We start from the raw sequence: 25,878 nt of genomic DNA on the forward strand, positions 1-25,878 counted from the left end.
TTATTTTATCGGCCAGGCGACACTCCACCAAATCCATATACTCCTATAGATTGTCTAAATTTGTTCTCTGGTGTGGAGAGAGGTCAATTGATCCCTTGAAGGCTCGTTTGTCTAACATTCTGCAGTTTGCCCTTTCTCTTGCTCAGCAAGGCTTTGCTGTGGCTACAGTTAAAGGATATTTATCGGCTTTGTCGGCTTTCCTTTGCCTGCCGGATCAGCCGTCCTTATTTAAATCACCTATTGTGCTTAGGTTTCTCAAGGGCCTCACAAATAAATTTCCTCCTACTCCCTTTATTGTACCTCAATGGGACTTAAACCTTGTACTTACTTATCTTATGGGTTCTCCCTTTGAGCCCTTACATAAGTGTCCCTTGAGACTGTTATCGTTTAAAACGGTTTTCCTCATTGCAATCACCTCGGCAAGGAGGGTAAGTGAGCTTCAAGCTCTTAGTTCAAAACCCCCATTCTTGACTGTGCATGCTGAACGAATGGTGCTCCGGACCAGGGCTGCATTTTTGCCTAAGGTGGTAACTCCCTTCCATCTGGGGCAATCCATTACCCTTCCTTCTTTTTATCCTCCCCCTCACCCTTCCAAGGAGGAGGAGAGGCTTCACCGTTTGGACCCTAAGAGGGCGGTGAGCTTTTACCTGGACAGGACGAAGGACATCAGAATTGATGATCAGCTCTTCGTGGGCTTTGCTGGCTGCAGGAAGGGCCGAGCGGTGCACAAGCGCACCCTTTCCAGGTGGATTGTCTTGTGCATCAAGATTTGTTACTCTTTGGCCGGTAAGGAGCCTCCGGAGGGTTTAAGAGCTCATTCCACTAGAGCAAAGTCTTCCTCCTCTGCTTTGTCTAGGGGGGTTCCTGTGGAGGATATTTGTAGGGCGGCAACTTGGGCCTCCCTTCACACCTTTGCAAAACATTATTGCTTAGATGCTGAGGTGAGGAGGGACGGGCATTTTGCTCGTTCTATTCTTCAGGATTTTCTGGTGTAGAAGGTTGGACACCCTCCTCCGGAAGTGGGGACTGCTGTGGAATCTATTCACAAGGTGAGGAATCCACTGGCAGATGTATCCATCAGAAGAACAAGTTACTTACCTTCGGTAACGCTTTTTCTGGTGGATACAGTATCTGCCTGTGGATTCCTCACTGACCCACCCGCCTCCCCGTTGTCCATCCTTCTATTCCAGTAATTCTATGGCTGTAATTCTATTGATGGTTTCAAATGTGTTTTTTACTGTCAAGGGCATTATGTTATTTCTAGTGCTTTGATGTTTATTCTCCACACTGTGTGTGTTGATATGCATATTGTGTACTGTGTATACTGTTTATGTACATATTGCTGTCAGTCCGTCTGTGTGCCTCGAAGGCACGGAAAAAAGGGGCGGAACTGACGTCATCACGCCGATGGGGTCTTCTTATGGAGCCGGTAACGTCAGCGGAGTCGCGAGCGGAGCCGTGTCTCTGTGACGTCGCCTTCGACCACATCGGCGTGGACTGCTACAAAAGTTTCCGAATGTTGCTGGCGCAGGGGATATTCACAAGGTGAGGAATCCACAGGCAGATACTGTATCCACCAGAAAAAGCGTTACCGAAGGTAAGTAAGGAAAAGTTTCTTACCTGTCGGTGTAGTTTTGCAGCTTGAAGATCTTTCTGGATTCACTATGCTGTGCATTATTCCGCGATCTTGTGGTTGGGTCCGGATTCGTAGTCTTTTCTTTTTTTTTTTTTTGTAGCCCAGGTGGGCGGCGACGACCACCATTTGGTGCACCTTCCGTGACGTCGTCGTGCTTCCTGCGGAAGTCCCACCTTTGGGGCGCCATCTTCGGGTTCTTTTTTCCTTTCTTTTTTTTTTTTTTTTTTTTTAACCCTAGGCGATTGCTTAATCCTTCTTGTCCATTTTTCTGTACGTTTCCATTTTTTTGATCTTTTCCATTTCACCCCCTCTTCCTCCAGCCTCATCTTCCTGGCGGAGGTGGGTGGGTTCGCTAGTGAATCCAGAAAGATCTTCAAGCTGCAAAACTACACCGACAGGTAAGAAACTTTTCGTTTTGCAGCGTGAATCTTTCTGGATTCACTATGCTGTGCATAGACTTTGTACCGGTTTTCCTAATTTTGTGGTGGCTGGGTGGAAGATGAGCGTTGGTCGTTGAAAATGTGTTGGAGCACCTTCTGTCCGACCTGTGCCTCCTTATTCATCTGAATGTCCACGCAGTAGTGTTTCGTGAACGTGTGCACAGATGCCCAAGTTGCAGCGAGACAAATGTCTTGGATGGGCGTGTTTGCCAGGAAGGCAACGGTGGCCCCCTTCTTCCTTGTGGAGTGAGCCTGGGGCCCCTCCGCTAGCTCCTGTCCAGCCTGTTTGTGACAGAATTGAATAGTGAGGGCAATCCACCTAGCGATGGTGCCCTTAGTCACTGGCCTACCCATGAAGCTGGTAGCAAAGGACACAAACAGCTGCTTCGACTTCCTGAGTTCCTTGGTTCTCTCAATGTAGTGCATCACCGCTCTTCTGGCATCGAGGGTGTGCAGGGCCTTTTCTGCGTTTGTAGTCGGGTTTTGGAAGAAACTTGGTATCTGGATACTCTGATTCATGTGGAACGCCGACACCACCTTGGGCATGAAGTGTGGGTCCGTCCTCAGAACTACCCTGTCTTTGTGAATTTGAATGTAGGGTTCCTGCAGCGTTAGTGCTTGAAGCTCGCTCACCCTGCGTAGTGAGGTTATGGCCACTAGAAAGGCAGTTTTCATCGTCAACATTTGCAGAGTGGCTTTGTGAATGGGTTCAAACGGCGCCTTCATGAGCTCCGTCAGAACCACGTTTAAATTCCATGCCGGCAACCTTTTTGGGGGGGTGTGAGAAGTTGGCCTGATGTATGATGTCACTAGTTATAGTGTACACCTTATATCAGTCCAAATACCCTTATGGTGATTGGTTGTAAAGTCAACCTTATAGACCAGCTATCCTAGTGGTAGCATGGACAAGAGCAGTCTTAGGCTAAACTCTGAATGGCATGTGAAGCCAGCTGTGATACCATATATAATCCCTTGAATACCAAATGAAAGGACACCACAACAGATATATATATAAAATAAAGTGTATTTATTCTAAGCAAACCCTCAGCACTCTTTATGAGATTAGAGGTAAGTACAACACAGTCTTATTAATGCATACAGTAAGTCACACAGGTAAGTAATACAGTTAGGCCCTAGGGGCCACACAAACCATATACTAAGTAAGTGGTATAAGAACCACTGTCACGGAAATAGAATAGGCCTAGGCCTAGGGAATCGCTGGGGCTACACTACACTAGCGTTAGTTAGGAAGTGGGAGGCCCACGGGATTCGTGTGCAGAGTGGAAACACTCACGCGTAATGCGTAAAAGTCAATAGCAATAGTACAGTTTAGAAAACGGTAGATTTAGGACACTTCCGGAGTAGCTAGGAAGTTGAGACTTGAAAACTAGACACTAGGATAGTCACTATCCTGATGAGCACCGGAGTACCCAAGTTACCTAGCCCACAGGCTGCGGGTGCATAGGGGTGAAGATGCGTCGTTTTGGTCGTCGACTCCTATGGATGCCTGAAGAAAGATGCTGACAGGCAGTCAGTGAAGAGTGTCCGGTGGATCCCAAGGCTGGGATCAAGAAGAGAAGAAACCTGCAAGCAGAAGGGACAGAGTCAAGGTCACTAGCCAGTGACCACGTGGAACCAGGAAGGAACCAGGCGATGTCGTGAAGATTGCAGGTGAAGGTGAAGCTTGTCGCTGCAGCCAGGAGGACCAGGAAGCGTCGAGGACGACCAGGACCAGGAGGCGAGCTGTCCCACGAAGGCTCTTGCTGTCGGCGGCGTCGAAGTTGGACTAGGACTCACCAAGCCTTGGCAAGCGGAACCCACGAAGAACGAAGGACTTGCTTCTGGTGCAGACCAGGAAGGTCTGGGGTGCTTCTTCTTTGCAGAGAAGCGGGAGCCAGTCTGGAGGAGCCAAACCAGCGCAGAAGATTTCAGGGTGCGTCGTCACAGAGGCCACTAGCCAGCGGGCAAGCAACCGGACAGACGCGGCAAGCAGAAAAATGCTGAAGGGCCCCACGCAGGACTCGTGGAGTGTGGGGGGCTGATCTTCGGTGCAGATGGTGCTTGGGGTTGGGGCTTCTCAATCCCCGGTGCACAACTTCGAGGGTACCTCAGAAGCTGCGCTGTAAGTTACTAGCCACTTTTCCCAGGTAGCCGGTCCCACGTCGCTCGTCGCCTCCACGGATCTCAGCTCTGCTGCAGATGTGGATGAGGGTCGGAGAAGTCTGGAAGTCAAGGCTCTGGTCGGGCTCTGCAGTCGGTTCCTCGTAGAACGGTCGCAAAGCAAAGGGTAGTCTCTTGATGGTGCCGGTTTGCACAGGGTAGCCACTCCTTGGCTACAAGGGAGATTCTTCAGTCTTCTTCTTTCGTCGAATGTCGAAGGTCCAGAGTTTCTGTTCAGTTTTGCAGGTTCAGGATAATCTAAAGTCTTGAGGCCCAACTCCCACTCTTATACTAATCTGGGGGGCTGGGATACCTGCTAGGTCACGCCTTATGGGTGGGACCTGGGAGGGGGTGGTTACACCCACTTCCCTTTGTCCAGTTTCGCGCCAGAGCTGGGGCTGGAGTGCCCCAGCGCCGGTTTGAACTGGACTATGCAAGGAACACCTTGTGTGCCCCAGGCATGTCTCATTCCTTTCAGCCCACCCTGCCCCAATACACTAAAGGCTGTCTGGGGAGGTGCTAGCACCTCCTCAAGCAGGAAACCTATTGTCCAGGCCTCCCTGGCTGGGATCACTCCCAGCAGCAGGAGGTCAGACTTGTGTCTGTGGCAGCAGCATCCATTTTGTGATGCTGAGGCTTTGGTTAGAGTTAAACAGCAAAGTAGGATTTTAACATGTCTCTCCCTCTAGAAGGGAGGAATAATATCCTCATCACCAGAAATGGTATGGGGGTATTATTCCAAAGTGTTAGACACCTTACACGACATGTTTTGATAAAGCCAAACCATAGTTACCATAACCGTCTAAGATTATAAGGCACTTTAAGAGTATATGGTAGGCTATATCATAGAACAGCTATAAGGACATGGTTCCGAAAGCTGCAGACAGGCTCAGCTCATGCTAGAGCACCATCTCACATGTTACCAAGCACTCTGCCTCCAGGATTGTTAAGGCCTGCCATAGGAGTGACTGATAGGTACACATGTGTCTATATATAAGGGTAGATATAGGCATACTATATCTAAGCAAGGGGTGATTACACAACCTTGCCCCAGCTGAGTGATCAGCCAGTTGTGTCTGATTGGAAGGCCAGACCAGGGGTGGCATAATACATGCTGCAGCCCCTGGGAGGCCTAGGGTACACCTATGCCCTGGGTACCTAGGATACACTGTACAGGGTCCAATAAGGTGATCCTTACCAATTGGTTATGTACCTAGGGTACATGGAGTCCATTTTAAAGAGAGAGCAGACAGCCTGAGACCCTGAATGGCAGGATCTCAGGCCAACTTAGTCGAAAAACCAGCTAGACACTAGGCAAAAAGTTGGGGGTAACCATAGTCAGATATCCACCTTCCTACAGAGGGCCATTCTTTTGGCTCCCTCCATGAATCTCTTCACCACCTGCGAGGTGAAGAAACTTCCACCCTTCTCACCTCTGGTGTAGGCAACGATCGCTGCTAGGTGTACCCTTAGGGAGCTTGAGCAGAGGTTACTTTTTAGAAGGTGTGTGAGGTACCTCAGCACAGTTGAGTCTCTTGTCATTTTGTTTTGCAGGCCTTTTTTCTTGCACCACACCGTGAATCTCTTCCATTTTGCGCTGTAGCATTTTCTTGTTGTTGGTTTCCTTGCCTCCCGTAGCACTCGCATAGTGCTCTGAGGCAACCTTAGGTGTGCAAACTCTAGGTTTTCAGGAGCCATGCTGCCAGGTTGAGGGTCTCTGGCTCTGGGTGCAGGACCTCCCCGTTTTGCATTGAGAGCAGGTCTTTTCTCCTCTCGAACCTGTACGGATTGCCTTGCGCCATTTCTTGAATTTGTGAGAACCATGTCTGCCTCGCCCACTGCGGAGCCACTAGGATTAGAGTCATGTTGCTGGTTCTGCACTTGTTGAGCGCACTGTGCAACAGGGGTATCGGTGGAAAGGCGTAGGCAAATGTCCTCGACCAGCTTATCCATAGGGCATTCCCCTGGGATTGCTGATCTGGTTCCCTGGACGCGAAGCTTTGGCATTTTGCATTTTGGCGTGTTGCAAATAGGTCTATTGTGGGAGTTCCCCATCTCCGGAAAAGCTTCTCCGTTTCCTGGCCATTGAGCTCCCACTCGTGAGATGCCGAGGTCTGCCTGCTTAGCCAGTCTGCCTCCACATTGTCCTTCCCCGGTAGGTGAATTGCCAGTAGACCTATCCTGAGAGGTATGGCCCATCTCCAAATCTCCTGAGCCAGAGAGGAGAGAGGGAACGACTGTGTCCCCCCGTTTGTTGATGTAGAACATTGCCGTGGTGTTGTCTGTTTGAACCAACACCCTCTGGTTGTACAGGTGCCTCTGGAATGCCTTCAGGGCTAGTAGGATTGTCTTCAACTCGAGGTAATTGATCTGGTTCCCTGGACGCGAAGCTTTGGCATTTTGCATTTTGGCGTGTTGCAAATAGGTCTATTGTGGGAGTTCCCCATCTCCGGAAAAGCTTCTCCGTTTCCTGGCCATTGAGCTCCCACTCGTGAGATGCCGAGGTCTGCCTGCTTAGCCAGTCTGCCTCCACATTGTCCTTCCCCGGTAGGTGAATTGCCAGTAGATCTATCCTGAGAGGTATGGCCCATCTCCAAATCTCCTGAGCCAGAGAGGAGAGAGGGAACGACTGTGTCCCCGCCTGTTTGTTGATGTGGAACATTGCCGTGGTGTTGTCTGTTTGAACCAACACCCTCTGGTTGTACAGGTGCCTCTGGAATGCCTCCAGGGCTAGTAGGATTGTCTTCAACTCAAGGTAATTGATATGGCGAACCGCATCTGCTGGAGCCCACAGACCCCTCACTCTGAGGTTGTCCATGTGTGCTCCCCATCCCTTTTGCGATGCGTCCGTGGTAATGGTCATTGTTGGGTTTGGTGGTGTCAGGCTTCTCCCTGCTGTCATGTTGTCTCTGTTCCACCAAGTTATCTCCTCCTGCACTCCGTGCGTAACAACCACTAGATCCTCCCAACTTCCGTTTGCTTGTGACCATTGCTGTTGTAGCCATTCCTGGAATGGTCTCATGTGCAATCGTACATTCGGCACCAGCTGGATACACGACGCCATCATCCCCATCAACTTGCTCACCGACCTCACTGTCAGAGCTCGCCCCTTCTGGTAGAGCCGCGTCTCCTTCAGTAGGGCATCTGTCCTCCTGTCGCTGGGCACCACTGTACTGCTCATGGAGTTGATTTTTGCCCCCAGGAAAATCTTCACCTGCTCCGATGACTTCCCCCAGTGAATCGAGAACCCCAGGTTCGTGAGAGTGTCTGTTACGCGTTTTGCGTGCCTCTCGCACTTTTCGCGCGAGTTTGCCTTGACCAGCCAGTCGTCTAAGTAGGGGTAGAAGTGTATCCCCTGCTTTCGTAGGTGGGCCGCGACCGCCGACAGGCATTTTGTAAAAACCCTTGGCGCTGATTTTAATCCGAATGCCAGGGTTGTGAACTGGTAGTGTTCCTGGTCGATGTTGAACCTTAGAAGTCCCTTGTGTCTTCTGTTTACTGGGATGTGCAGGTAGGCATCCTTGAGGTCCACGGTGACCATGAAGTCTCCGTGTCTTATTTGGGGCAGCACCTCCTGCAGCGAAGTCATCTTGAACCTTTGCGTTCTGACGAACTTGTTTAGGTATCGCAGGTCTAGGATGGGTCTGAGGCTCCCGTCTACCTTCGGGACCACGAAGTAGTTTGAGTAGACCCCCTTGTTGCGTTCTCTGAACGGCACTGGCTCTATGGCTCCCTTTTCTAGAAGTTTGTGTTTCTTCTCTGAGTAGGGTCAGTTCTTGACCCGATCTTTGCCTTCCCCTTGGCTTCCTGTTTGGCGGTTTCCTTTCCAAATCTACGCAGTACCCGTACTGCATGATGTTCAGTATCCACGTGTCTGTGGTTATACGCTGCCACTTGTGAAGGTAGAGCCTCAGCCTTCCGCCTACTGGTGTTGTATGCTCGTAGGCTTCTGATCCTTCTCTCCCCCTCGATGTTACTGTTTCGCGCCTCACCCCTGGGGGCATGCCGAGGGTAGGCGTCCTCCTGCGTGCAGAGTCACTTTGATGAGGGCTGCTCCGCCCCTCTCCTTCTCTGGCCACGTCCGTTCCCTCTCCCGCGAAAGGACTGGCCCCGGGGCTGGTACTGCCAGTTTTGCTTCTGTTGACCCTGTCCGTGACCTTCACCCTGCTGACCCTGCTGGAACGTCTGGTGCGACGGGCCCTGCTGGTTTCCTCCCCTACCGTAGGGTCTCCTTGAGGGGTTGCCTCGCCTCATTCCCCTCTGCTGTAGGGCCCCCATGGACCTCGCCGTTTCGTTATCTCTTTTTAGCTGGGTGAGCTTCTCGTCAACTGTTGCTCCGAACAGTGTCTCTCCGTTGAAGGGGGTGCTAAGGATGTTGTTCTGCACCTCCGGTTTGAATCCCGAGATTCTTAACCATGCATGCCTTCTCTCAGTGACCCCTATGGCCATGAGTCTTGCTGAAGTCTCTGCCCCGTCCAACGCCGTCTTTATGCAGGAGTTGGCGATGTTTTTGCCTTCATCTACTAGGTGTGAGGCTCTCTGGCGGTATTCTTCGGGGAGATGCTTTACTAGCTCCCCCATCTCGTCCCAGTGCTGGTACTGGTGTCTATTGAGGAGAGCATTGGAATTCGCCATGCGCCAGTGCATAGCGGCGTTCCTCTCGACCTTTCTTCCTGTGAGGTGTATCCTCTTGTTCTCTTTATCAGGTGGTGGGCCCGAGGTTGCTGGTACGTTGGCCCTTCTCCTGGCCGTGGAAGCTATGATGGAGTCTGCGGTCACGCTACCTTTGATGTAAGGGGGGTCCAGGGAAGAGTGCTTATACTTCTTCTCAGTCCTGGGTGTGATCGACCGGCAGGTCGCTGGTTCCTTGAAGGCTTCTCTCCCCTGATTCATCACGCTTTGAAGCATGGGGAGGAACTGGCTCCTCGTCTGGATGGGGAGCAGGGTCTCGACGAGAAAATCGGCCTTCGGCTTCTCTTCGTCGAGTTTGACGCCGAAGGCTGTCGCTGCGCTCCTGACCACCATATTGTACACCCCGATGTCGTCGGGTGGCGAAGGCCTCGAAGGGTACGTGTCCACGGACTCCTCCGGGTTCTCGGTGTCGAGATCCTGCCATTCGATCTCGTGGCTGGTCGATGGTGCCGAGCCGTAGACCGACTGTTGGTCTTCTTCCTCGGCTTCCTCTTCATAATAGGTCTCGTCTTCCTCTTCGAGATCCCTCATCAGTCCTCTTTCTTGTCGGTCTCTACGACCGTGAAGTTTTCGGGCTGTCCCGGCGACGTTGTCCTCGTCGCCTGAGGAGAGGCCCAGATCGTAGAGCGACGGGGCCTTACCCTTGCCATCCATGCTGGCGTTGGCTCTTCTCTGCCGATCTCTCACCCTGAGCGTCTTCGGCGCGAAGGCTGAGCAGGCGTTGCAGTCCTTACTCTGGTGTTCGGCCGGTAGGCAGAGGTTGCAGACCGGATGCTGGTCCTTCTGCGCGAACTTGTGGTGGCAGTTTGGGCAGAACTTGAATGGCGTCTTGTCCATTGCGCTCAGGGCCTCTGAGTGCGCATTCTCCAAGGTCGAAGAAAAAAGGGCGCTGAACCTCCTTTCTTCGCGCTCTTGATGAAATAACCTCCTTTCCTGTGAAAACTCCGATGTATTTGTCGACGAAACTCGCTTTTCTTTCTTCTTTCTTCGGTTTGTAACTCTGGAGCTTCTCGATGACGATCCAGACCCAACGGCGGAAAAAAGAATCTGAAGATGGCGCCCCAAAGTTGGGACTTCCGCAGGAAGCACGACGACGTCACGGAAGGTGCACCAAATGGTTGTCGTCGCCGCCCACCTGGGCTACAAAAAAAAAAAAAAAAAAAAAAAAGAAAAGACTACGAATCCGGACCCAACCACAAGATCGCGGAATAATGCACAGCATAGTGAATCCAGAAAGATCTTCAAGCTGCAAAACTAGTTCGTCAGGGCTCTAGATTTTTTGGCACCAGTGTCGGTCTCTTGCATGGCTCTTCGTTCCTGGCGCGGCAAGCTATATACAAGAACTGACGTCAGCGTGCGAGGGCGGCGTCTAAGTACTCCGACGACGTCATTCCGGCGCACGACGCCGACGACGGACGAGGAGCCGCAGACGACGCCTAGCGACGCGCAAGGGGTATTGCTGACGAAAAATCTTTCCAGATCCAGCCTGACGCCTGAGGATATTCTAAGGTGAGGAATCTAACTAACTAATGTTTCTTACAGATACATCGTTACCGAAGGTAAGTAACTTGTTCCTTGGTCCCAAATATCTCATCTTGATGAACCCATACTGATGCCAGTGTTGGATTGATCAAAACATGCACTCATAGGGCACCTTAGAGGTGCCTTCTAAAAACCTAACAACCTCTGGTGTGCTTGCTGACTGTATTCTGCCACTCGAGACACGTTTCTAACCTCCTAGGGTGAGAGCCTTTTGTTCTCAGGAGGTCAGGAACAAAAGCCTGTCCAGGTAGAGGGTGTAACACCTCCTCCTGCTGATTAGTCTCCTGGGGCTGGTGAGCTTTAAAGGAGATGCTGCCTTTGGAATGCGAATCTGGCTCCACTCACAGGAGAGGAAGCCCCCCCCTGTCCAGAGCCCACTTGGCACCTGGACAGATGGGAGAATTAGCTAGTCAGTTAGGTGTGCCACCCCAGGCTAGTACCACCCCTAAGGTAGGCAAACTGCGAGGTGGACACACATTTTCAGAGGTAGCCAGCTTTGTGATGGCTTACCTAGGAATTCTGGGACAGGGTTATGCCCACCTCCCACAGGAAGTGGTCATATAGGGCGCATAGTGACCCCAAGGGTCAGTAGTTCATTGGCTACTACTCTACACTCCCCTAAATTCAGTATTTAGGGATGTCCCTGGCACCAGAGAAGCAGATCCTGATGACCTAAGCAGAGAGCGGGCATCGAAGAGCCGTAAAAACATAGAAGACTGAGGACAGCACCTGCCTTGGCCCCAGCCCCGCCGGCCTGTCTGCAGCAGACGCCGTTAACTGCGCCAAAGTCGACTCACCCTGCAGCTGTTCACTCCAGAAACTTGGGAGGACTGCCTGCCTTCAAAAAAGACTCAAGACCTCTTGTGAACAGCGGACTTGTTCTACACAACTCCAAAGGAGAAGGCCTCCGGAATCGCCCAAACCGTACACCTGAAGTAGCCACTGCACCCTTCGCCTCAGGCCTGGTTTAAGTGGGCCAACAATGCCAACAAAGTTACCCAGCCCTCGAGTCTATCATAGTTTCAGTCTCCTGGATTACTAGACATTGCCTGCAGCCTCTGCACGCAGGCCCCCTCTATTGCGACTGCTCTGGTAAGGAAAAACCTGACGACTAAAGACATAGTCACCACTGGGCCTTGGAGAAGAGGACCAAGGGTGTCCCCTCGTCCATGAGCATCTCAAGGCCTGAGTCCACTAGCAGGTTCAGCCCGACTGGCTTCCTAGCCAGAGCCTGCAGCCTCTTGTTACAGAGACCGATCCCCATTTATATGCACTTGGCTACCAATGCTGATTTGCACCCTGCACCCGGCTGCCCTTGTGCCGCTGGAGGTGTACTGATGGTGCTGCCTTGGACCTTGCCGACCACTCACCTTAATTCCTGGAGATTGGTCCTGTAAGTCGATATACTGCACAGGTTAGCAGAACTTGTTCTTCCTTCCATCGGAAAACATTGCAGAACTCAGAAACTGCACTGTGTCCACTTTTTAAAGTGAAAAGAATTTATATCTTAAAACGTACTTGCCTGAACGATTTTTCTCTGTCTAAACTTTTATAAATATATTTGCTATTTTTATAAATTGGTTGGGATCTCCTCCTTGAGTTGTGTTGTCATTTATTAATTACTGTATGTGCAAATCTCTTACCCACCTCGGTTTTAAGCCCAAGGCTGCTCGACCAACCTTCCCCCTCCAATAGAATGTTTTGAGATTGCATAGCAAGTCCTGTCAACGAGTAAGGGAACACCTGGACTCTTTACACAGTATATCAGATTATTGAGCCAGTTTCCTGCAATGTCTACCATCCTGCTGTTCGAAGAACAATTTACTTACTTCTGTATCATTCTTTCTAATGGTAAGCATCTGTTCTTAGATTTGTTATGTTAAAATGCTCAGGAGCCAGAATATTTCTGAATATTTTTCAAAACTTTTACCACCCCACCAGCGCCAGGTGCGGCTTCGGATGTCATTGGGGCTATATAATTATGAACTAAAAGGAATTGGAAACATTAGTTTTGTCATTTATTTCCACATCCTAACATACGAATAAAGTTCAGAAAAGGCAAAGCAGATCTACCATGCTTTGCACCTTCAAAACCAATAAACAGGATACCATCAACTCTGAATCTCTTAGTCTGGAAAAGAGAAAGAAGTGTACGGATGGAGCCTATGCAACATCTCCTCCTCTAAGATGAGGAGATGGATGGATAAAAAAAGAAAAAGAAATACCCTTTTGTAACTTTTACTCCATTATAAACCTAGTAATAAAGAAGTCTGACTAAAAGTAGATTATCCTTTGAGTTAGAGGTGGTGAGGCAGACAATGCTTGAAACTAACTCATACTTCCTTCTATCAGAAGTAACAGCAATTAAAACAGTTTTGTAAGTCAAAAACTACAAATGACCAAAATGCAGATGTTCTCCTGAAAAAAGTGAGAACCACAATTAAATCCCAAGCCGGTATTACAAAAGGCACTTGTGAAAACGTATGCGGTAACCCTTAAACAAAATGCAATGTCACAAGCACCTTTAAGAAGGGCTCCAAGTCAGGCAGAAATAGGCAAACAGAGATAGCGGAGAAATATCCCTAAATCATACCTCAAGTGACATCCTTCTCAGTACAAACTGCAAAATATGTACATCATCCATATGTAACTGGCCATGCTACATCTGATACCACCACTTAAGAAAAACATATCAACTGGAATAGGCTGTGTTAGCCAAAGGCCTGATAGAACCTAAATACATTTCCAAAACCTCTACAGCAAAAGAAAAACCAGAAAGGATTTACTTTATTCTAAACATGCAGCTTAACTAACGTTAGATATGGATGAAGAACCTGTCCTGTCTGCTACTCCTATACTGAAAGCAAACTAAGATCAATGCAACTGAGCTCCAGGAGATCTGGGCAGCATGATTACCTAGCCCAATCCGAGATCACCAACATCATATGAACTCTTCGCTGATGTGCCTTCAGGAGTACCAGGACAGGTCTATCCAATGGTATGGAAAGTGCAATTTTTTAAAGGATTCATTTCCTTCACTAAAGTCAATTGACCAGACAATCAGAAATTTGCGGTTGTCCTGAGAAGCAAAAAGACCAACTTCCAGAAACCCTATGTGCAGAAAATAATCAGAGCATCTCCGACAGGAGCTTCTATTTACCAATCATTGTCTGCTGAGGGAGTCATTCTTATTCAGATGCCCAGCATAATGAACTGATAATCGATCAATGCCTCAGTTGAAGGACCACAATCAAAGTACCATTGGTGCTTTGCAAAGCAGGCAAGAGCCTACATCCTCTAGTCTTATTCTTGTAGAACACCCCAGGGATATTGTCCATGACCACCTAGAGCTGCCTCCCTGGAAATAACCTTTTATGGATTACAGAACTGGACGTAAATGGTCCAAAAAGGGTGAATTATTATTACTCTTGAAAATTTACATTCTTAGGTTTGAATATATCAAGACTGTTTTCTCTTCACAATGATTATTTTAAAATGAAAGGGACTGTACAGAGAAAGTGTTTGGGCAAAACGCAAACATATAATCTCAGTTTGGAAACAAGGCGTCTTGGTGGTAGTCGGTAGATAAGTGCAGATTGAGACTGGACAAACACACTCAGGAAGCCTTGTGATGAATATACATTACAGCCTGTATGCTACTTTTTTAATTCAGCGCCTTGATGACCGGACCTTTGTCATTATATCACTAAGCCTTTATTGTCCTTAAGAAATACCACTGATGTATGATCAAGATCAGGTTGCTACCATTCTGTACTTAGGAAGAGTCTGTTTAAATAACCTTTAGTGGTTGAAACATCGGCTTATTGGTGCTCATTATGTTTGCATTTGATGCCAGACACTGAGAAATCCAAAATATTATTTGACTGGATTCTACTTTTGTAATCATACCTGCATAGTTAAGGCATTTATATATTTTATTAAGCGCTGTGCTTTTTATCTACCATTTTTAGCTGCCACGGAGACTCGTGTTGTGTGTGAGTGCACGGGCTTGTTACTGCTCTTGGGTGACACTTGCCTTGGTACCTGCAGAGACCTCTCCCTCCCCTCGTTGCCGGGTCACTCTCAGCTGAGCATTGACGCTGAGAGACCGGCTTCGTGGGACGAGTGGGAGACGGCGGCCATATTGGCTTGGGATACTGTTGGGTCGCGTTCTAGCTGCGTATATAAGGGGACGGTGATGGCTCCGCGCAGCGGACGCGATCAGCGGACGCGCCGTATCTGCGCCGGAGTCGTGCCAGAGTCCTGCCCGTCTGCGCCCGTCAGCGCTAAGGAGGCGCTAGGCACTAGATCTAGGGTGTCGTATCGTCACGCTACCAGATCCTATACGAGAGAGGTCCTATGTAGCCTGCGGCCGACCCAAACTCTCTGTGAGCATACCCCCCTTAATCCGCTCTGTGGTCCGTACCATTGCCCTTGTGGCCACTTTAATCTCGGTTCCCCAGCCCCATTAGCGCTCTGCATGAGCCCTCCCTCATGTCATCTCGGTCCACGGTGTCTTCTACCCCCCGGACCCTTAAGATTTGGAACCTCAATGTTAGGTCACTGGTCAAACACCATTCTGAGATCTATGACCTTATTTCTGCTGAGGGCCCTGATATCTTTTTTATGACAGAGACTTGGCTTCAGGGCGAGGCCATGGCGGATTTGAATCTGGCAATCCCGCATCATTACTCTAGTTTCACTCACAATCGCAATTCTAGGGGTGGGGGCATTGCAATGGTAGCCAAATCCTGCTACCCTTGTACGTGGAATAAAACACGGTCAGAGCGTGCAGCCATATATTTTGTATCTACCCTAGGGGTGATAATGCGAGCCTGTGCAGTATCCTTAAAAATATCATCTGCATGGTGCATCATGCCTTTCACCATTGGAAGAGATTGAGACACCATATATGTGGTGAACAATGTCTCTCATAAAAAAATCTAGGTTCTGGGAATGTAGTGGGAGCCGATTTCGGTGCTGAAGGTTTCGGAACCGAACCAGTTTTCATTTTCGGAACCGGAGGGGTAGGAGCAGAGGAGTCTTGGTTTGGTACGGAACCAGACGGCTTTGTATGTGCTTCTGTTGCTGACCTGGAGGGTGGGGCAGCTGAAGCTATATCTCGGTGCCAATCATGGACAGATGGCAGTGGCAGCCCATAGGCCTTTTGTTTTGTGAACGCTGAAGTTTTTTTTAGCGTGGGCAGGTGAGAGGTTTGATTACTCACAGAAGCTTGACCTTGTGGCAGATTGTGCGACTCCAAATTGATCTCCAAGTCAGAGTCCATATCTCCAACCAGAAAGGCCCCTTCTTCAGCCGCAGAGGCCTCAAGATCTTCCTCTTTTGGTTCAATATCTTCCAATCCGAATATATCGGGTCTGTGTTTGATTTAAAGTCTCTATATTTCTCTGCATCGTGCCCAATGGTCCCACAGTCGAAAAACAGTCCTCATCATTTTCTTCTCTGTGCTCCAGGGATAAGCACAGATTGCAGACCTTGTGAAGGTCTGTTCGCGGGTATTTGTAATGGCACTAGGGGCAGAACGAAATGAAGTCGGTTTCCTCAGCAGAGTATCATTGATGGAGTCGAATGAGAGTAAGGTAGGCCAAACAGGCAAGGCCAGAAGGCCGTGATCAGAACGTTCTGACCAGGGTATGAATGATAGTCTTCTGAATTTCGCCACGTGAGGGAGGGTATGCGTTAGAAACACCAGCGAGGTTAGGATGGATAACGCACTGAAAGGATCCCAAAAAAGGTCTCGAACCGGAACACCATAATACACGTCCGAACCCGATGGCGGAAAGAAAATCTAACAATGGAGGCGATGCCCATGTGCATTATTACCAAGAGGAGGAGTCACCTTACCTTGTGACTCAAAAGACTTCTTTATTTGAAGAAAAACAACTTGCACACATCCAGACCCAACACTAGATGGCAGGAGTATGTAAAGAATGTGCATCTACAGCCACACATGCCTTGAACATAATCTTAGCCGGAAATGATTCCACCACCTTAGCCAGGAGGGAAATGTAGATCTTAAACATTGTGGAGCTAAGTGCTGCACCCTGACTCCTATTGCTTGCAAACTAGTAAAGAGGTAGCCATACTTCTGCACTCCTATCCTCAAGAAAGTATTTCAACCATTTCCAGGTACTTTCCCGGATGCCAATCTTCTGAAAACGTGCGAGCAGCCTGGCATGTGGGACCGTTTTGAATGCTGCGCACAGGTCCAGCAATACCAGGACTGCCCTAGCTCCTGCATCAATGGTACTTTTAATAAATTCAGAGACCTCCAAGAAGGCAGTCCAAGTACTGTGCCTAGGTCTGAATCCTGATTGGCTAGTATGAAATAGCCTGCTGTCTTCCAAGTAATTGGAGAGCTGACGGTTCTCAAGTTTTCCTACTAAGTTAGCAGGTGCAGATAGAAGGGAAATAGGCCTATAAATGCCCAGGACATCAGGGTCCACACTTGGCTTTTTTATGAGGGACAATTTTGGCCCTCTTCCAACATAACGTCACCATAGCAGTGACTAAGGACTTATTGAGCACGGTATTCAGGATGGAGTTGATAACATCAACTTCCAGAGTCAGGATAGAAGAAGGGTAAGGATCATCACAAGAACCAGATTTAAGATTTAGAATTGCACATCTGGAGTCTTCCAATGAGATTGTGCTAAAATTACAGTCCAAATGAAGTGAGAGTAGCATCTTGAATCATACTACCATCATCTACTTCTATGTTCAAGACAGCATAGAGACTATTCTGGATTTCCTGAATTTTATTATTTAAAAAACTGCAAGTTGCTCGCACCACTCTGCCGATGGGGCATTACCTCTATGGTAAGCCACTGAAATGGCAAAGTCATTTACATTCTTAAAGATTTATCTCGGGTTGTTCACTGCTTTTTCTATCTGACCTTCATAATACTGTCTTTTTGTGAGGTTTATATCAAGGTTATATATTTTTTCAAGGCTATTTTATATAGTTCTTTACATTCTGAACTGTAGGTTTTTCTCCATGTCATTTCAACCTTTTTAAATAACTTTTTCTCTTGTTTAAGGGCCTCGCATAACCAGTGTTTAGAGATTTTTCCCTGCTGGACGCCCAATTATGGAGAGGGGCAAGTTTCTCCACTGAGGTACGCAACCAGTATTGTTTTCCAAAGCAGACTGCAGATCATAGGTAATTTGAGGAAAAGTCAAGACAAGTGAGGAGTTACACAATTACCCTGGCTACCCCAACAGAAATAGTCTAGTTAAACTGGACTCAATAATGATATTTCCAGACTAAGGGAGTAGGGTCTGGCGGGAACAAACCAAGATTGGATAACACTTGATCAATTATATGTCCCCCTCCACGAGTGGCCTTCGCAAACCACTGAAAGAGTCCTAATGGGGACATCATGTCCTATAGAATGGTGGTGTCTGTCAGACAGAAGATTCCAGTGAATATTAAAATTCAGACAATAATACAATGGGTGTAGAGTAATAGGAAATGTGAGACAAATTCTTTAAGTGGATTCAGAAAGGGTCCTGTCGGTACCAGTGGCTTGTAGACAAATAGACCCCCTGACAACTGTTGAGCCTCTTTAAATATATGAGCTATGCCTCCACCCCTCTCAGCGGCCCAGTCTAAGTTCCATATTTTATACCAAGCTGCAATTGCCAGATCAACCACAGGTTTAGACGAGGCATTCATCCAGGTCTCAGTGATGAATAATATGTCAGGCCTCTCGTCCCTGAGAAGATCATGGATGAATACTTCATGCTTCTGAAGGGAACGAACATTGATCAGCAATGCCTTAATCCTCTACAGCCATAGCTTTAGAGAAGCAGCCTGTGTAACTCTTAGTAGGGAGAATGCAGCTAAGCCTATGTAAGAAGGTGGACCTCAGGGAGAAACGGAGCCATTTTTGGCCTGAAACAGTTTATGCTGTCTTACAATCAAAAGCTTGAATACCATCATGCTCAGCAGTGTTCACAACTGTCCATGACATGATTAATTTACAAGTAGAAAAGACATTTGGAACATCCACCTTCCCTCCAATGTTCCTATCACAGTTGGCACAATTTGTAAGCGAAAGAATGAGAATCAAATTTATAGAAATAAAATTTCCTTTCAAATGGGTACAAAGATTGCGTTTAGGTTTTAGAAAAACACAATATCAAATCGAACAGTGGAACATAAAATGAGGGACTGGGGTGTGCAGGTGGTTCTGGGGTGCTGGATTAATGGTGGCCTTAAAAGAGCATCTCATCTGCTGAGCAGCCTCTACATGAACACTCTCACACAAAACAGAGGTGAACATAATTTTTTCTTTTAGGATATATTTGGATATTCAGAAGACTACCCTAGGATCCAACAGAAATATTGTAGCATCTATTAATTATGATGATCTTAGAAGGGAAAACTAACCTTTTACTTACAAGGGGAGGAAAAAGTGGTTACGTATTGTAAGATACTGTCTTCATGAAAACAACTGGGTTAACGGTTGATACATGCCATACGAGCTAGAAAGCATGCCACTTGGGCCACAAGTGAGGCAACAACGTATTAACTTTTTACTTTTTATTTATGAAACTTTGAACTGTTCTCCCCCAACCTCAAATCAGTATAACAATTGCAACTGGGCATAATTGATAATCTCCCATTAACTATATACAGAATTTGAAGGAAGTAATACTCATCCATTAAGCATTCATTTATTATACACAGCAATATTTATAGCTGCATGCTACTGCACCATTTTACAGTGGTTAGCATAGAGGTTGCATTGACTATTCCTTGGCATGCCCAAAGGTGGAGACAATTACTTGTGTTTAGGATTTTTAATTGAAAATGAATCTGGCTCCTGAAGTTTTCAATAAGGTAGCAACCCCGTATGAGGTAAATGTTAACTGACAATGTATCAAGACAGTATCCTACTTCCAGATTTCTGATTAGTGAATGACCTCAACTACTTTCATCTGCCATCTTCAACTGCAAGATGTGGGACGTGCTCAATTAAACAGTACAGTGGCGTAATGCTGATTTATACAAAACACTTACCTGTCCGTAACAATACTTCTGGTGCAATATAGTTTGGTGTCCCAACCAATGAATGTGCCAGGCAGCGTTGATGCTGGCGCGCTGCCCTCCGCTCAAGTGGCTTAAGCCGGTCTCCACAGCGACAGCTAGAAGGGTCTCCCCATTCGTTACTGAAATCCATGCTGTCTTGTCGAGGATGGTCACCTGGAGAAAGAGAAAGAAACTGCTAAATACTCAAAATATATATATATATATATATATATATATATATACACACACACACACACACACAACCTCAAAAATACCTAATTAAATCTTTTATTGCCTCTGTGTTTTTGAACCCTGTATAAGTACACTCTGAACATCTAGTTCAGAGTAGATTTACATGCTGGACTCCCCCATACCAGAGTAAATTTTATCTCTAAGAACATTCCTATATAGCAGTTTGCTAAAATGTGATGTAAAAGTATGTTGGACTTACGTTTTAACTATTGAAATAAAACAGAACACAGGAACAATCTAAATTACAATGAGTAGCTCTAATGGGGGTTATGCTCTTTGTATGAGTCCAGGCCAATCATAGGAATTGGTGCTCACTGGAAAATGTATACACTAAAATATAACCCTGACCAGATGATCGCCTACCAAGGGGCTCCCATGGAGTTGGATACATCAATCGGTGGGAAGCATTGTCTGTGTACCACACATGGGGAGGGGTGGAAGTAGCGGAGAAGCATCCTGTATAAAACCAAGAGGTAGGGACAAGGAAGGCGCAATGGATGGGCATATGGTCAAGAGTCTGAACCAAAGCGATAATTTAACGGGCTTGTATACAAGTTACCTCAATTCCCTTGCTCAGGCCGACGTATTAGGAACATAAGAAGCTTCAAGTGCCTTAGTTAACACTGTACAACAGGAAGGTGTTCAAACAAGGTTATTGGGGAAGTGCTTTATTTACGCCTTGAGGAAAGAATTGCCCCCCCAATAATGACATGCAGGCTGTCAACCTAGCAAAATAAAATAAACCAACCAAGCTGAGGATATTATCCTGGAATGTCACCGGCCTCAAAAGTAAACTGAACCACCCTAAATGGGGGGCCTTTGTGGGCCAATATGATGTATGTATGTTTCAGGAAACATGGGCAATGGAGAAGGTACTGCAAAAGGGGTTTGCAGCATTAAGATTAGCTGCCACTACAAGGGGAAAGGGTAGGCCATCTGGGGGCCTATGCACATGAGTAGGTACTCACCTGGGCTGTGTGGCCAAGCAGTTGGAGTCTCTCTCCAATGATATTCAGAGCATTCTACTTACTTTTGCACCAAACATTAGATTAGCATTGGTTAAGGTCTATTTCAAGCCTGCAAGGCTCAGTCAAGAATTTTTGACCATCGTACAACTGGCCCATTTTATCACTACCTTCACCAAAAAGGTCTTGATGGTTATAGGGGCGACTTTAACTGCCAAATTGAGCCCCTGATTGATTCTAATGGAACATCACACTGTGAAGAAGATTTGCTATGGGCAATCCCTGAGCCTAACATCCCGCCAACTAGGACATGGACACCGCTGACTCTCCAGATCAAATCTCTAACCCTAAACTACTCTTTAAGAGCCTGCAATGGTCGCACAAAATCGGACTCTCCAGGGAAGAAAACTCAACAGGGTAGGTCAGTCCTCTATTTTAGATTACATCCTGAGAGAAACCAGGATGTGGCGCAGGCTTGTTGACATTGATGTCCTGCCTCGACATGACAGCAATCAGAATGCTCCGATGTTGGAGTTGTCGATCCCTGGGGAACATTTCAACCGTAATACATCAGCAGATGGTAGATTAATTAACCCCTTCGCTGCTGCGGACATTCCGCTGCAGCGCTGGGGGGGGGCAGGGGGGCAGCGCGGTGGGCCTGTGCTCATGACGGAGCCGCTCCGTCATGAGCCACGGTTGAGCTGTGCTCATGACGGAACGGTTCCGTCATGACTCCGCCCATTTGCGTTGTCCCCCCGCACAGGCGGGGAAACAGCGCCGCGTAGGCGGAGCGGCCGCCAACGGTCGTGTCATGACGGAACCGTTCCGTCATGAGCACACGGCAACCGTGGCTCATGACGGAACGGTTCCGTCATGAGCGGGGAAGGGGTTAATACTCACTAATGATAGGAGAAAAATACGGTGGCCGGCGATCGAACAATCTCCCAAAAGGCTGACTTCCCTATATGAAACCATCATCCTGACCCCATTAGAAATAGAAAAGTGCATAACCTTAGATGGTTCTTTTACCTCGCTGGAGTCGCTAAGAACCACAAAATATTGACAACTAACCTGGTTGACATACTCTTTCCAATAGGTTCTTCAAAGGGGGTGGGGGACAAAAAGGCAAAGCGGTCTTGCTTTGATGATCTATGTTGGGCGACCAAGCAGGCCCTGATAGATGCCATTAAATCCAAGGACAGGACTCAAATTAAAAAAATTAGGGTATCATACAGAGACAACATTACCCTAGCAAACAAAACCCGGGAAATGGATAAATGGGTCTCTCTGAAAAGGGCCCCATATATATCAGTGATATAGAAGCCTTCTGGACCATAATTAATAAAGGCTGTAGTGATGGAAAGCAGGCTTTAGAGCCTAATCCAGCGGCAGACATCTGGAAGGGTCGCTTTCAGGCCCTATACACTATGCCGGAGGCTGAGGGTACCACATTAGCACAAGCAATAATCCCACTGTAGAATACCCATAGAGAGGCCCCTGAGAACTCTGAAAGAAGTAATTAGTGCCATAAGCAAAATAGCCCAGTGCAAAGCACCAAAACTGGATAAGATACCAGGGGACCTGTTTCGGACAAAACCAAAAATCTGGGGACCTTATCTGTGGGTTCTATTTAATGCTATATTGAAAGGAATGATGATCCCTACAACATGTGCCAGAGCTGAAATCCTCCCAGTATATAAAAAAAGGCTCACCACTTTTGCCTATTAACTATAGACCCATCAGTTAAATTGATGTAACCCAGAGTTGCCAGAGTACTGTTGGACCGTCTCCAGATCTGGATGGATGAATACAAAATCCTTAACCCATTCCAAGCAGGTTTTAGGAAAAAACATCTCCACCGTTGATCAAATATTTAGGCTCTAACTTCTTTACTGGAAAACAGTGTTCATAGAGGGAGGCAGTCTCTATCTAATATTTGTGGATCTAAATAACGCTTTTGATCTGGTACCCAGGGACAAACTTTGGGCTGTACTAAGCGATCTTGGGGTTCCCTTCTATCTGTGGAACAGGCTCAGGATGCTGCCTGAAGGCAACTATGCCCTAATTAGGTATGGGGAACTTACCACACCACTTGCAGTTAATAGAGGAGTCAGACAAGGTTGCGTGTTTGCACCTACCCTGTTCTGCTTATATATTTATGCATTGGTTGATCTATTTAACAAAGTGAAGGACATTGAAGCCCCAAAGCTAGTGCAAAGAAAAGTGCCGGCAATGATGTTTGCAAAGGAAACTCTCTTGCTTTCCAAGTCACCAATGGGCATACAGAAGATCCTCGATAGCTTTAGTGTTTTCTGTAAAAGCGGGGGGAGGGAGATCAACATACAGAAGACAAAATATAGGATCTTCAACCCAGCCGCTCGACACGTTCTAACCCTCTCATGAATGGCATCCCGCTTGAGAGGGTATCAGTATTCAAATATCTAGGTCTCACTCCAACGTAAACAAGCATTGGCATAGGTCTCGCCTTTGGGACCTTATAAGTGTTTAGCCATGCAACAGTTGCATAACTAAATACTTATAAGGTCCCAAAAGCGAGACCTATTGGCCATGCCAAGCGGCCGTGCGGCTGCGAAGGTGAAAGTAATCGCGGTCAAGCACAGCGGGCGCACATGCACTGTAGCTCTAGGTTGGCCTGGTAGCACTTTTTGGAGCCCTCTCAACAAGTCTTGCCAGACCAGTGCATGCGCTGGGTCAGGTGAGACCTAAAAATTGAATGGGGCCCCAAATAGATACAGCATGCCTCAAGTTAGCGCAGACAACAGGAGGGCTGGCTAAGCTATTTAGGAACTCTTTTCACAAGCCGGTTGGTCCAGTTATGGAGATCTATAAAATGCAAACAAGGAGTGCTGCATTGTACAAGGCTGACCTTTGGGGGCACTGTCTTTTAAGAAACATTACCAAGCTTAGAACAACTTCATTAGGCAGCTATTTGGTCTGCCCCACAGCTCCCCACTCACCCGACTGCGCTTGGACTTGGGGGTGAGGCCGAACACAGAGGAAAATGGCTGCAGACCCCTAACATTTCGGAGTCTACTTTGGGTGACCCCGGAACGGGCTGAATAATGGTCAGAGCTAAAGGAGGTATTGGGTCTTCCGGGTACAGGGAAATTGGTGTGGTTTGTCTAGATCAGAGAAGCACTCCGTAGTATAAATAGAATGAGTCTATGGAGCAATCCAGAGGTAGCATGTCCTGCAATAACGAGAAAAGAACTGGTCAGGAGCTATACGGGGACAAACTTGCCCAACTGCATGAGAGCTCAACTATAGGCTCTCTAACTGCAAATTTTATAAAAAATAAAGGACTATTATAACTTAGAGCCTTGTCTGGATAAAATACAACCAGCACTAGCCAGGAAACTATATGTACAATTTACGCATGGGTCCCTCCCCCTGCGTCTATTTTCTAATAAATAGGCCAGGACCTCCCCTTTAGGGTGTCCGTCTGTAGTACCGAAGCAGAGACAGAACTCCATGCATTTTGCTTTTGTCCAGGAAATAAAAAAGCAAGGCAAAAACGGTTGATTCAATTATGCAGAAACTTAGGGTCCAGGCACTGTGAAGATGTATTCAGGCTTCTGAAATATAATACCCAAATGCCAACTGTATTGCTGTGTCGCGCTTTCTAACTTCTATGTGGTGTGTGCGTAAGTCACTGCTGGAAACTAATCTACGGACTTAATCCGACCTACTTTTATTTGTGACTTGTTCCATATTAATTTTTATCTTAAATGTAATCCTGTTTTAGCAGGGTTTTAGTCGTTTTTAAGTTTGTGAAAACCGCGAACGCCAATTTTTAGTACTCTTACTACAGTAGATACCTTCATCTCGCAAGTTGTCCCTGGGCATCAGAAGGCATGAGATTTTATCGATGGTGGTGAACAATGGTACATGTAACCGAGGACCCCACTGGGCAAAAAGATTACAGTTTTGGCAAATTTCTAGTACTGTCCATTATTTATTTATTTATTCTCTTTTTAACTGGATTGTATTTATACTGTATATCCTTTTTAGGTCTCGCCTGACCCAGCACATGCGCTGGTCTGGCGAGACTTATTGAGAGGGCTCCAAAAAGTGCTACCAGGCCAGCCTAGAGCTACAGTGTATGTGCGTGGGCGCGCGCGCCGCGTTTTACCGCGATTACTTTGACTTTCGCGGCCGCAAGGCCGCTTTGATGTTTGATTGCGATCGCAATCGCGATCACCTTCACTTTCGCGGCCGCAAGGCCGCTTGGCATAGCCAATAGGTCTCGCTTTTAGGACCTTATAAGTATTTAGTTATGCAACTGTTGCATGGCTAAACACTTATAAGGTCCCAAAGGCGAGACCTATTGGCTCTGCCAATGCTTGTTTAGATATTCAATGGAGCATACTTGAAGATATATATTCATAATGATTGTTTTAATGTACTGTATGATTACTGCACATGCACTTTTATGGCCTCTTGACAAGGTTTACAAACAACCGAAAATGTATACAATAAGATACTTGACTCACTGTACACAACACTACCCCTTTCTTCATGTCTGCAGCGTCTAGTGTCAATGACTGACTGGTGTGTAATATGTTCCGTACCCTGGCTTTCCAGCCACCCCCTCAAAATAAAACAGACAGTCTGACACACACACGCTTTGTGCCAACCTGCTCACTGAAGATTTGTTACAAAGTCTATTTTTCTGCTTTAAAGATGCTCTCACTAGTAACATGTTCCTCAACAACTGCACACTGTGCCTTGTCCACAACTGAACAAACAAGATAATGTATTAAGAGATTTCATTGAACACAAGCCCTAGAATGAACAATCTGCTGGAACATTGTGAATTAGCCAGCAAGATAATTAATTCCACAACATGTAAAAAAAAAGTACACTAAACCTTCAAAAAATAGGAGAGGCTTCAAGAAACATCTTTGTGAAAGTCCACATTTGGTTCCTCAGCCCTCAAAGCCTAAAGCTCACTAAATCAGTATGCTAATATGACAAGCACAATGAAATGTTTTTGAAGGGCAAATGATAGGCAGAATGCCCAATGATGATACAGAATGAGGAGTGGGGATACTTTAACCCCTTCAGTGCCCATGACGAGCTGGACTCGTCATGGGCTGCGGTGGCGCTGTG

The 25,878-nt window shown here is 47.2% G+C and overlaps 1 protein-coding gene across 3 annotated transcripts in view; it reads right to left on the reverse strand.

Annotated features, from left to right (window-relative positions):
- The window catches only part of LATS1 (large tumor suppressor kinase 1), a 299,556-nt gene that overhangs the window by 72,897 nt on the left and 200,781 nt on the right, over window positions 1–25,878 (reverse strand). For all 3 annotated transcript variants that reach the window (XM_085612217.1, XM_085612215.1, XM_085612216.1), the window contains exon 6: window positions 19,520–19,702. In XM_085612217.1, coding sequence (XP_085468343.1) covers window positions 19,520–19,702 — 183 coding nt within the window. The remainder of the gene's footprint in view (window positions 1–19,519; window positions 19,703–25,878) is intronic.

Source organism: Triturus cristatus, chromosome 6, assembly GCF_964204655.1.
Source record: "Triturus cristatus chromosome 6, aTriCri1.1, whole genome shotgun sequence".
Lineage (NCBI taxonomy): Eukaryota > Metazoa > Chordata > Amphibia > Caudata > Salamandridae > Triturus > Triturus cristatus.